This window comes from Sarcophilus harrisii, chromosome 2 (assembly GCF_902635505.1).
Source record: "Sarcophilus harrisii chromosome 2, mSarHar1.11, whole genome shotgun sequence".
In the NCBI taxonomy this organism is placed as follows: Eukaryota; Metazoa; Chordata; class Mammalia; order Dasyuromorphia; family Dasyuridae; genus Sarcophilus; species Sarcophilus harrisii.
Genome location: NC_045427.1, coordinates 495,433,833 through 495,447,523, shown reverse-complemented (window position 1 = coordinate 495,447,523; position 13,691 = coordinate 495,433,833). Strand labels below are relative to the sequence as shown.

Below are 13,691 nucleotides of genomic sequence, written 5' to 3'. Positions count from 1 at the left end.
AAAAAAGCCCCACATGCTGCACTTTACGGGGCTTTGGACACCAACTCTGCTTGCTTTTCTCCTAATACTTCCTTGTCTGGCTACCCAAGTTAAAATCTCTCCTACTTTTAAAACTTGGGGGATTCCTTAAAACAAATTTTATCCCATTGTATTCAGTTAGTTGTTCTCCCCCTAACTTCCACCTCTGTCTCTAATCTTGCTTCCTTTTGTTCTAACAGTTGTAAAGTAACTTTTTGTTTCTTCTCTTCTCAGCCTGTAGACAGAACTCTTGCACTTTCTGTTCTAACTGCTGTAAAGTAAGTTTTCATTTCTTCTCTAATTCAACTTGTAACTCTTGCACTTCTTGTTCTATTGTAATCTTTTGTTTCTTCTCTTCCTCAGTCTGTAGGCAGAGTTCTTGTACTTTTTGTTCTAACTGCTGTAAGGTAACTTTTTGTTTCTTCTCTAACTCAACTTGTAACTCTTGCACTTCTTGTTCTGTTGTAAAGTAATCTTTTGTTTCTTCTCTTCCTCAGCCCGTAGGCAGGGTTCTTGTACTTTTTGTTCTAATTACTGTAAAATAACTTTTCTTTTTTTCTCTAACTCAATCTGTTACTCTTGCACTTCTTGGTCTGTTGTAATCGTTTATTTCTTCTTTTCCTCATCCTATAGGCGGAGTTCTTGTACTTTTTGTTCTAACTTCTGTAAAGTAACTTTTCATTTCTTCTCTTCCTCCTGATTTTTTCCATGCTGAGCTGGACTCAATGGGTGTGGGAGTAAACACCTTGAGGGGAGCAAGCCCCTTGCTCCTCATCAGATGTGCCCTCTTCTAGAGAATTACCCATCTGGCTCTCTAATTTACGTACTTGAGCTATGTGCACGGCTGTGTCATCGAGCATGGTCATGGGTAAACTTAGACCCAGATCCATAATGCTTCTCTGCCTTCTTGTCTCTCCTTGAGGCTGTTTCTTGTCTCTCCTTGAGGCTGTTGAACCTTCCCTTGTGGGGCCTGGTAATCCTGAAAGTGCTGCTCCCACTTTGGGCGCTATGTGTAACCTCCCCCTCAGAGGTTACTGATTGCCAGTCCTGTCTAATCCCAGGCCTTCAGAGATCTCTAGCCACTGCCTTCTTGAGCATGCAAGTTGGGAAGATGAGAGAACCTAAGAGGAGAAATGGATTATCTCACTGTCTGGGCATTCATTATTCTCCAAGAATCTCCCTCCTCTGTGTTCAAGATCGTGCAAAGACATAATGTCTTCTACCACAATAGCCTGAAGTCAGTGTCAATCTAGTACCATGCCTTTTGGAAGTCTGGGTCATTATCCCAAATGGAGGGGAAGAAAAAAATGGCTTAGATAACATATTTTTAAAAGCTATGATTCCACAGAGATTGTGATCTACAGTGTGATATAATCCAACAGGCAGCCTTCTGTCCCTCTTAAATTTTAGAAAATGAGTCATAGAGCCAGAATGTAAGAGGAGCAGAGAATAATCTTGACATAGGTCACCAAGTAGGAAGTGTCCCCAAATCTGAGTTCCTGTCCTCAAGTCCCAGTCTTTCTCATCAGAATGGGCCCCAAAGGCACATCTCCCCCCAGAAGCCTCATGCCTAAGACACAGTAAAGAGCCCCATATCTTCCATCAGGATGAACCATTGCTACAGGCTTTGGGGACCAGGAACTCACTGGAATAATTTATGCCACCATCACAAATTGGTAGATGATGAAAAAGATGTTAGGGATCATCTAGTGTGATTCCCTCATTTTATAGGTAGAAGAAATAGAAGTCCAAAAAGGTCAAGATCACACTTTTGGTAGTAGAACTAAAACAGGAGCCCAGGCCTTCTAACAACCACAGGGCCAAGTTGTCCCATGCCAGTATGATACCCAGACAGGCTAAATATATCCAAGTACGCTTCTTTACCTCTTCGTTCCTACTGATTCCTCTTGAAAGAGGGTCCACCAGAAATTCTAGCAGGAGAATCAAGGATAATGGATGGAGAAAGGTAGGGGCAGTTATCAAAATGAAGTCCAGTATGGCATCACAAATGCTAGTTCTTCTGAAAATCACAGCTGGCCTTTGGAACAGTTGCTACTGATGAGATGCAGGGAGGTAAAGTAAGGGAAGAGTACCTGATCCATCTCCCCAACACATCCAGATTAATTCTACTTCACCCATTTTTAACATAGACTAGTCCTGACCAGGTACAGCTAGTACAAGATGTGGGCAAAAAGAGCTTGATCTTTTATGGATCTCACCAATTTCATTTATAAATCACAGCCTTGCCTCCTCATTGGATGCAGTTTCAATTCATTTATTTCCATGATTTCCTTCCTGAAGGGATCTTCCCAATAGTAAGGAAGCCTCTCTTGGCGATTGTTTTAGTATTTCAGACACACTCTCAATTCATGACTCATATATTGCATAAAAGAAAAATCATATGTGGCAGTGGTCTATCCTCAGCATTTGAGAAGCCAGGAGCATAACAAGTACAGAGTTTGCTTGACTTAGAAACCAAGGAGTTACTGGGAAATTTCTCCCATCAAAATATAAAGGAGAAAATCAAGTTCCACCTTCTGAAAGGGCTGGTGAAGTTATAGTTGAGATAATTTTGGAAGAATTTTATAGAAACAATAATGTTAGTACTGAAAGTCAAAAGACTGGGAAGAGGGGACTAAATTCAGGAGAAATAAGCAGAAAGGGGCCCAGATGCTGAGGATAATGTAGAATCAAAAGGAAGGCTAAAAAAGTTTTAAAAGTTAATCAAATAAGAAATTATGGCATGAGATCTGCCCATTCACAAGTCTAGAAGGATTTCAGAACTTGAAAAAGAAAAGACTATTTATTCCTGGAAGTTTTTATCTTGGGATCTCTTTCAGAAGAACTGTGGATTCTTTCAATTTCTATTTTACCTTCTGCTTTTAGAATATCTGGTTAGTTTTCCTTGATAATTTTTTGCAAGATGATGTCCACAGTCATTTTTTTTTATGATCATGGCTTTCAGGTAGACCAATAATTTAAAAATGATCTCTCCTAGATTTGTTTCCCAGGTTAGTTTTTCCAGTTAGATATTTCACATTGTTTTCTGTTTTTTCATTCTTTTGGATTTGTCTTACTTTATCTTGATTTCTCATAGCCATTAGCTTTCATCTGTTCAATTCTAATTTTTAAGGAATTATTTTCCTCAGTGAACTCTTGGACCTTTTTTCCCACTTGACCAATTTTGCTTTCTAAGGCATTCTTTGAATGAGAAACTGTTCAAATGAGTAGTTGAGCTCAAGATCACATATATATTTGAGGGTGTTATATTTTGGGTGGATAATAGAGAGCCAATTTGGCCATGCTTGTGGGATGCTCTAATTCCAATGCTAGATTTTCTGATCTCCCAAACAAAAGCAAACTCTTCTTTTAATTTAACACAATACCTTGTATCTGCTTTATTGCACTTATACAATATAGTTTTTTAAATTATTTGTATATATTCCATCTTTCCCTCAGATGGAAAATTTCATCCAGAAAGACAGGGACTGTGCTTTATTTCATTTTTGTATGTCCTCTATTTCCTAGTACAACATAGCAAGTGCTCAATAAATATTTGTTGAATGAAATAATGAATGATGAGAAGGTGGTCCTCCTGATTTATTAGCTCTGGTTTGAGGGTGGTGAATTTAGGGAATCTAAATGCAAACCAGAATATACTGCATCTTTCCAGAGATGCCACTTAGCTCTAGATCAATGTCTGCCTCTTCTTCCTAAGCATCATGACCCTTACGGAAAAAATAGAGGAAATTATAGTAAGAAAAACCCTGTATTTGGAATCAAGAAAACCTGGGGTAAAATTCTGGCTTATATACATATTCACTGTCATTTCATTCTCTGGGCTTGAGCTTTTTCATTTGTATAGAACAGAAATTATATTTTAACCCCCTTCCCACCTTATAGGCTAAAATTGAGCCTGGGAACTCCAAACTGGAACCAAGAATTCTTTTGTATGAGCTGAAATCATAAACAAAAGTGAAAGATTTTTTTGGTCTAAAAATATTTGTGGGCACCTGGCCTGTGTGAAGTTTTTAAAATGTATTTCCAATTTTAGTTTTTGTTGATTGAATGCATAACAGTAAAAATCTTTGCACACAGTGTTCATTCTTATCTGGTAGTTTTTGTCACAGATGTCATTTTGCAGTACTGCATGTAATTAAAATTCTTTGCTCATACAACAGAAATAGAGGCAGTTTCATTGTGGGTGAGGGTTATTCTTATTGGTTAAATTCATACTCACCAGAAGTCACTCAGAAAGATTTGAGGAAATCGTTACCTACTGTGGAAATTGAGTGAAATATACTGAGTCTTATCTTGTGACTCCTAGTCCAATTTTCAAAGAAAACTTTATTCAATTATGGAAATTGTGCAAAAACTTTAGAGCAATATTTGGACTTAGCCCTGCATAGATGAGAAGCTGACTCACTTCTAACTCCTTTTTTAAGAGATCCTTAACTGAGGCAACTACCTGGGGCTGTGGATAGAGCAGCAGCCCTGAAATGAGGAAGACCTGATTTCAAATCTGGTTTCAGATACTTAACACTTCCTAGCTGTGTGACCCTGGGCAAGTCATTTTAGTAGTTCCCTCAATTGCCTCAACCAAAAAAGAAAAAAAAAGATCCTTAACTAAGGACCTAGAGTATGCTGCTCAGGAACCTTAGGTATATCTGAAGATTGATTCGAGGCGTTTTCTCTACATTATACATCTCAAACACCTTAAATGTCTTTATCTGAAAATCAGCCCTGTACTGGTCAATCAGTTACTGTTTCCTTGTTCCTTTGAGTGAATACAGCTACTTGGAAGAAAAGTGAAACAGGGAATGTTTTCTGATTTCTAGGGATTGCACCTGTTCACTCTTTCCCCTTCCCAACCTGGGAAGTCCCTAATCTTTTCTCCTTTTAGAAATCAGAGTACCCAATTTTGTATTGTGCTTGAAAGCCTATTGTTTTTCCCCCTGTATTTGAGGTCCAATGCAGAACCGGGGAGATCTGGTTCCAATTTGTTACATAATTGGTGAGCATTGCTTAATCAATATGCTTGGAAGCCTGAACTTTTATTTACTCAGTTATTTCAGATTCCACCCATCACACCACAAGCTAAAGAATTTGTCACTTTCCCAGAAATCTGATATTGAGTGGAACACACATCGGGATGAACAGGAGCCTTCCCAGAATCTAAATCTTATTAAGAATAAGATGAAGTTATCAATTCTCAGTGCCACCTACTGATTAAACATAAACTGAAAGTGTCAAATTAAATAATCTCTAAGGTCCTTCCAACTCTAAAATCTATGATCTTATATTACTTAGAAACCAAAGAACTGTTCTGTCCCAGTTACTTGTATCAGTTATATTCCTACATATATCTAAAGTTTCCCACTCCTCAGTTCAGCTGCTTGCCAGAATCAAACCTCCAGGACCATTATTATAGCGGGCTAGAACTCTGAAAAGGTATACCTGAATCACAGTATGGTGCTTATGGCTGCACATACTTAATGTGGTGTATTGAGGTAATCCTACTGAAGGATTTAAGGGCTGGGGGAGGGACAGAGGACTCTCTTGGCTGCAGCACTCTCTCACCCATAGTTCTCAGCCAGAGAAGACTTTAGGCTCCAGACTCCAAACTCCATCTTTGAACAGCCAGTGTCAGCTCTCCTGCCTCTTTCACTTCACCACATAAAGACCAAGGACTCTGGCTGATCCTGAGGTCCTCCAGAGAACTAGTCCAGACATTACAATTATAACTAAGGGTTTTTTCTTTAAGCATCATAATCTTAGAGAGGAAAAAAGCCAACTTCAGCCAATTGGAATATGCAGCTGTGACACAAAGCTAATTTCTCCTAAGAAGTCTAGATTTTATATTGTAGAAGACTATTTGAATGTCCAGTCTTCTAAAGCTATTAGTCACTGCTTCTTGGTAGTTGGTTTCCCCAGAAAACTTCTAATTCCAAGAATAGACGAAAATCCTCTGTCCTCACATTAAAATGAAAAATTGTCCATTTTTTTTAAGTTATTAGAGAATTAAGGGAAAGGGTAAAATAAAACAACAGAAGCTTAAGATTGTAAAGTTTAAAAAGTATTGTACTAAATAAAATGTCACTGAATGAATGATCCCTGTCCTTGTCTTGGGCCAATAAAAAGTACTGTTATAGAACTTAAGATATTTAGACAGATACCAAACAATAAGACGTCAGATGTTTAAAGTCATTTTAATTCATTTGAACAGATTCTATTCTCACCTCCAAACAATAATTATAACTACATTAGTGATATGGAAAATTAAAAAAAAACTAAAAAAAATTCATTAGATCTAAAGAAAGCTCTATATTCAGAGAAACTCAATGGAATAAATGGGTTCAACAAAGTATATCTACTCCAAAGAATTTGTATATTGATGGATATGACTGGGAGTTAAGGGAAAGTAAAAATGGAAGGGGAAAAGATCAACCAAGAGAGAGTTGTCACAACTTACACAGAAGAAAAAATCTCAGAAGGTTTGTTTTGTTTTGTTTTGTTTTTGCTTATCTTGAACTAAAGAAATGATTTCTAAAATCGACATACTCTATAAAAATATTCACTGAAAAACTGGGAAATTAGATGCTGGTGATATAAAGCCATGAGGAACAGAAGAAAGAAAAAGTGAGACAGGGGAGGGTTGAAAGTGGAGTTAGACCAAGAGATATGGAGAGAGAGCAAATAGAGAGAGAAAATGAGAAGAATGAGAAGAGAAGTAAAAAGAGAAGGAAATCCATAAGAGGAGAACAAGAAAGAAAGAGACGCGAATTAGTCCACTCAACCCCCTCCAGATCTAATTTCTCAATTTTTCAGCTCTAGATCTATGATTCTTTGAACTATTATTCAAAACAAAACAGTGGAACTGCAGTAGAGAAGTACAAACTCCTAATCAAAAATAAGACAAATAATTCATCAAATGAAGGAATGATAAAGACAATACAGATGCTGTCTTTTAAGTTGGACTTTTAAGAGATGAATAGGAATTCAATAAAAGCAGGAGAGAATATATCCTGGACACAGGGAACAGTGGGAAGAAACAATATAAGCAAAGTTCAGGATGAGGTTAGAAAGAATAAGCAGTTTGGGTTTACTGGAGCACCACATAGAAAAAAGAAGTATTTTATATTCCACATAATTTATACTAGAAAAAGTTTAACGCCAGATTAAAGAAGGTCTTAAATGCTAGGCAAAAAAGTGTGAACTTTTTATTTGGCTGGCAGCAAGGAACCACTGAAAAATGTTTATCACAGGTATAACATGACCAGTCTATATTCAGGAATGGTTAATGTGACATTGGTGTAGAGAATGATAGATGGAGATATCGAGTATAATCAGGAAAACCTATTGCAACAGTCCAAGCAATTGGTAATAAAAGCCTATGTATAACTAGAGTAATAGCAATGGAAGTCAGAGTAAAGAGTTGTGGGAGACATTGAAGAGGTAAAATCAATAGGAGTTAGTAAATTGATTACATAAAAGGAGTAAGAGGGAAGAGTTCAACATCAAGAATTTACACTATGTGAATAATGGTGCCAATGAGAGAATATTTAAGTCAGATCATCAATAATCATAGCACTTAAATAACACTCTACATATGACAACTCATTCTTCATTCCCCACCACAATCCTGTAATTAGGGTGCTATTATCCCCATTTTGTGGATAGGGAAACTGAGATACAGAGTGGTTAAGTGACTTGTCCAAGGCTTGACACATCTGAGGCAGGTTTCAAACTCAGGTCCATCTTTCACACCAAATTATTTGGAAAGACAAGTCAAGCATTAAGACCTCCAGGTGCCAGACACTGTGTTAAGGGTTAGGGAAAGACAACATCTCTACTGCCCTCAAGGAGAACACGCTCTAACACGGAAGACAATATGCAGACAACTGTGTATAAATGAGATATACACAGGATAAATTGGATATAATCTCACAGGGAAAGCAAGAGAATTCAGGAAAACCATGAAAGGTAGGATTTTAGCTTTAACTTGAAAGAAATCAGGAAGATGGATTGGTGCAGCAAAAGATCATCATTAAAGAAAGTACCAGAAAGAGGACAGAAAGAGGAAGAGGACAGGAACTAGGAGGCAGCAGTGGGAATGAAGAGGAAGTGGCAGAAGAGATCTGCAAGAGATCTAAACTCTTGAAACTAAAGGACTTAACTGATTAGAGAGATAGTGCCAATGCATTCGGAGGTGACTAAAAAGTGATGCACCTGATTTGTCTGGTGTCATTAATGAAAAAAAAAAATGGGGGGAGTAAAAAGGAGGGGGAGACCCTGGTAGAAAGATATTTTCTGTTTTAGACCTATTGGTTTTCTGGGTGAGAACATCCACATAAAGATCTCCAGAATTGTGGAGAAAAAAAAATGGAAGCTGACAGTTTTGAAGATTTTCTGCATAGAGATGATGAAATGAAATCACTAGAGGGATGAGATCATCCAGGAAAGAGCAGGGATAAAGAGAATGTTTCAGATAGAACACTGAGGAAATGCCAAATTTAAAGGGCAAGAGAAGAATGAAAAGTCCATTGAAAAAGAAAATTTAGAACATACTGACTGACTGGAGGGACAAAAATACAACACGGCATTTCTAGGATTATATAAACTGAGATACTGAAAAAAGCTTAGAGAAAATTATATTCTTTGTAAACCACACCAGATTTCCTTTCTAGATATGGATGTCCCGATTCTTCCAGACCAGAAGGGATTTTCTCCTTCTGCAAAACCTGATTATCAAAGCCACTTGGAGGAGCACCTTCATGCCAGTGAGGCTGTGGAAGAGAATATCGACATTGGTTGTGCTTAGTTGGATATTACTGACTGTTTCTTTACCATCTCTATGGTGATGACCCAAATGTACTTGTCCCAACCTTTCTTCAGACTTGCAATCGCAATCTCCACCTGCATTTCAGAGATCTCAAACTGGATGCCCAGTGGACATCGTCAACTCAACGTGTCTAAGAGGGAACGTATCATTTTGACTTCTTAGTGTAAATCCTAAAGTTAAGCGAACCTGCTCTCCCAGACGTCACAATTACATATTTCACCAGTGTCTTTGCAGTTTCCCTTAAGGGCTAACTTAATAGAAAAGGTTTTAGGAATAGAGGGACCCTTAGACTCCGTCTAACCCTCTCGTTTTAAAGATAAGAAAAGAGTTCTGGACAACCAGGAGACGAAAGCAGTCTTCGGATTCAGTTATCTTTCCCCGTGGAAAAGGAATCGGGGACTTGAGAGCTCGGAAGCATCTCGGGTCACCCGGTCCAAGCGGCGCCCAGAAGAGACGACCCTCTCCAGCAGCTCCGGCAGCCCGCCCGAGGCGCCGGTGCGGAGAGGGCTGCCTCGGCGGGCCGGGCCGCTCGCTGCCCACCCCTGGGCAGCCACTTTTCTCTCCGGGCCGGCCCTGGCCTTCTAGGTCTCCAAAGGCCCGCGGGCTTCTCTTCCTAACTCTGAAGGAGGTCACAGGCTTGATGCTGAGAAAGGCTCTACCAAGTCCAGCCGCCTCACTTCACAGAGATGGAGACGGAGGCACAGAGAGGTCTCCCAGCAAGCGCCGGACGCGGGAGCGGGCCCCAGCCCACCAAAGAGGCGAGATGGCAGCCTCCTGTCCCAGATGGGAGGGTCCTTGCCTCTCTCCGGCCGCTTCCCCGCAGCAGGTCCCTTTAAGAACCATCGGTTGGCCAGAGCCGGGTTCCGTAGCCCCTCCCACTCGCCACACCACGCCCCACGGAGTTAAAGACGCACGAGCAGGAGCACGGGCGTAGAGAGGGGGCTTCTTCCGCGTGGGGGCGGCGACCTGCTACTACGCAGGCGCGCGGGGCGACAGCCGCCAAAATGAAGGTGCTCGTAGGTGAGCCGGCCGGCGGCCGGGGGAGGGAGGGTCAGTCCGGAGCCATCAGCTAGGTAGGTAGAGGGTTAAGGAATTGTAAACCGCGACCCCGCAGGGCGCTGACAGCCTGACCTTCCCCCGCCCCAGCACTCTCTGCGGCCTCCGGGGGAGGGGCCCTGGCGAAGGACGGGAGGGAGGAGGAGTGTCTCGGGGAGAGGGGAGGGCCCTTGAGGAAGAGGAGGGGGGGAGATCCCGGAGAGGGGGGCGGGCTCAGGGAAAGGAGGAGGAGCCTCGGGACCGAGAAGGCGGAGGGGGAGGATCCCGGGGCGGGGGGGCGGGGCGCCGTGCCCCCGGTGAAGGCCGGCCCGCTCTCGGTGCAGGCGGTGGAACGGGCTTCATCGGGCGGGCCCTGACTCACCTGCTGCACTCCCGAGGACACGAGGTGACCGTGGTCTCCCGGCAGCCCGGTGCCAGTCGCATCACTTGGGTATGTAAGGGCAAGGGAGGTGTCAGCCCCGGCAGAGCCGTCCCCCTCCCTCCCTGCCTCCCTCCGGGCCGCGGGAGGCCCTTACTGTTGCGCAGCCTGGCCAGAGCCTGGGAGTCAGAAACCCAACAACTTACAAATGGGGGGCCGCCCGGCCGCCGTTCCCCAGCCGAGGATGAACCGTGACTGACGTAGCCGGGGCTAGGCGGGGTGGGACGTCCGCAGGGACAGCAGGAGGCATCGGTTAGGCAAGGTTGTCTAGTGACTAAGCCGGGGCAGGGCTTGGGGTCTGGACCTGTTGTCGATGGCCCAGCCCCGGACCTCCGGCCCCAGAAGGTGCTGTTAAGCTCCCTTGCTGGGCCTTGGCTACGGAAAATGGGATGTCTCCTAAGAAGTTCTTGACACCATCAAAACTGAGCTTTAAAACTGAATTTTTTAACACTCGTCTTGGTAAAGATGACACATTAAGAAGTTGCATTTAAGAGATACACCTTGTACAGTTTTTTTTCTCATTGATGGTCCTGTTTCTTTAAAGGATGTTGTTTCCCAAAAGATAAAGTGGGTGGGGGCCAGAGAAACCTGCCCTGATGGAATCTCTTTTGCTTTCTTCCACAGAATGAGCTCACCCACTTTGGGTTGCCCCCCTGCGAAGCTGTGGTCAACTTGGCTGGGGAGAACATCCTCAATCCCTTCCGAAGGTCACTCTTGAGAGCTTGGGAGAGAGTATTCTCAGAGGCAGAGGAAGGGGAATTTAAGGGAATTCTCAAAAATCCATTATTACTGCTATGGACTTTGTGGAGTGGTAGTTAGGGAATGATCAGACTCCCTTAGGAATCCCCCATTCTTCTAAGGCCTCTCTGTCACACATGGATCCAGAAGGTGTACTGAGGGAGCTATGGATGGGAGGGCTCAGAAGTGACTCTGGGCCTAGAGATGACAAAAAGGGTCAGAATGCTGAATGTAAGGTAGCTTTGAGATTATTGAGATTTACCTCTTCCCACTGTCTACAGGTGGAATGAGGCCTACCGGAAGGACCTGCTCAGCAGCCGTCTAGACACTACTCACAAATTGGCTACAGCTATTGCCAAGGCCGTGCAGCCCCCCCAGGCCTGGGTCTTGGTCACAGGCATAGGTATATCACAGACCTTATCTCCTGTGCTAGGGAAATTGGGGAGGGGTGCAGCTTGAGCTCTGCCCTCTCCCTAGTAAGACTAGAGTCCTGGTCTTATTTTAATGCCTGGAAAATAATACTTTGACCCCTGGAAAGGGCATATATGGCTTCTTCTGCCCTACTGCTATCATTATGGAACTAAAATCTCAGGAAAGTAGAAAAGGCTGACATTCCTTTCAACTTCAGAAAGCCATAACCCCTTTCTCCCATTACTTATATACGTACAAAATAGGCCCAGTGAAAATGATAACTTCTGAGATGTCCAAAGGAAAGACCCCTAGAATTGGATTCCCTAATCCAAACCTAGGAAGGTGATATACAAAGGGATGAACTATTATAATAGCTCTGGTGTCCCTTAAGAACGTGCTAGAAGAGATCCTGGGGATCTTAGAGAAGTTATAGAACTTGTGGGTACTAATGCAGCAAATCAGCATTGAAGTCATTTGTGAAGCTGGATGAGACAGGGACATTCTTTCTCTGACAGCTTATTACCAGCCCAGTCTGACTGCAGAGTATGACGAGGACAGCCCTGGTGGAAATTTTGACTTCTTCTCAAACTTGGTGTCCAAATGGGAAGCAGCAGCCAAGCTCCCTGGGGATGCCACACGTCAGGTTGTGGTCCGCTCTGGTGAGGGGGCTAGGTTGGGTTTGGAACATTCTCTTAGGACCAGAGTGAAGTGAGCCGGGTGGAGAGAGAAGCAAATTAGGAAATGGGGGGATATGCATTTAAGAAGGAAAAAAATATATAACTTCTCAGTTCCAGAGAATTGTTATTAGGGCCAGTCTTTCAAGGCAAAGAGGTGAGCTGGAATGGTGAGCTTTGAATCCCCATAGAGTTAAAAATAACACTCAAATGGCCCAACCACTGGTTCTGACAAAATCCTAAAGCAGAATGGAATGAAAAACAAAATGGGAGGGCACCTAGAAAAGTGGACAGAAAGATATCAATCTAAGGGGCCAAATAAGGAAGCAATAGAACTACCCAGTCCTGTAGAACTACAGTCCTGTCCTGTATAATGTTCTGATGTATACCAGGTGCTGTGCTGGGCCGTGGGGGTGGTGCCATCAGTCACATGCTGCTGCCCTTCCGCCTAGGCCTTGGTGGGCCTATTGGTTCAGGCCGACAGTTCTTTCCCTGGATCCACATTGAGGACATGTCGAGGATCTTGGTCCATGCCATAGAGAACAGCCATGTTAATGGTATCTTGAATGGGGTTTCTCCAGCATCCTCTACCACCAATGCTGAGTTTGCCAAGGCCTTAGGTGCTGCCCTGGGCCGCCCTGCCTTCCTTCCTCTGCCCAGCCCTGCTGTCCAAGCAATCTTTGGTCGGGAACGTGCAGTTATGCTGCTGGAGGGTCAAAAAGTAATACCTCGAAGGACTCTAGCTAGTGGCTATCAATATGTCTTTCCAGAGTTGGGGGCTGCTCTGAAGCAAGCTGTATCTTGAAGGGGCTCAAAGGTCTTTTTTCTTTAATAGAGGCTATCCTGTTTAAATCTTAATTCTATATATGTAACCAATTCCTTAAAAACGGTTTACTGAAGCTTTACAATATATAACAGAACAACATTAACAACTCCATTTTACCCTTAACCACCACTTTGTAAAGTTAAATTTCAACTTCTTGGAAGTCATCTAATTTTGAAGACATTAAAATTTTTCCTCCCAGTTGTCATTTGACTTATGTCACAAAACTCCCCTTCTTTTCATCTCAATGTCTCTTAACTCTCTCCAATAAGTAAACAAGTCTCTCAATCCCTATAATCCTATTCTTGTTTTTCATTCCTTTCAAAATGTATATTAACTGTATCTGTGACTACCAAGAGCCTTGAACCCAATTTGTTTCTGCAGCTGTTTGCTCTGTTAAAGAAATCATTTGTCTGGATGAAATCTGGTTTCTTCCAAATTATAGCAATTATAACAATATGTGTATATATAAAGGCATTTGTCACAAATCACTATTCAGGTTATCTAGGATCACCCTACCCTATCCCTCTTTCCCTTTCCATGGACCTCCATGGAAAGCCAGGAGTCTTTATCTTATCATTTTTCCCTCAAGACGTATATAATAACACTATAGTGCACATACAATAAAGTCAACTGTTTTACTCAATTTGTATTTTGACTTCTCTGGACTGCCCACGAAATTTCCTAAATGAGCTGCAAACAGGCCCCTTC

General features: G+C 42.4%; 1 protein-coding gene across 1 annotated transcript; it reads left to right on the top strand.

Moving 5' to 3' along the window:
• Positions 1 to 6,258: 6,258 nt before the first annotated feature.
• Positions 6,259 to 13,626, top strand: SDR39U1 (short chain dehydrogenase/reductase family 39U member 1). The gene is made up of 6 exons (XM_031955105.1): positions 6,259 to 9,880; positions 10,240 to 10,346; positions 10,959 to 11,041; positions 11,354 to 11,475; positions 11,999 to 12,142; positions 12,550 to 13,626. The coding sequence occupies exons 1-6, from the start codon at positions 9,865 to 9,867 to the stop codon at positions 12,960 to 12,962; spliced, it is 885 nt and encodes a 294-aa protein (XP_031810965.1). The 5' UTR covers positions 6,259 to 9,864; the 3' UTR covers positions 12,963 to 13,626.
• The last annotated feature ends 65 nt before the right edge of the window (positions 13,627 to 13,691 follow it).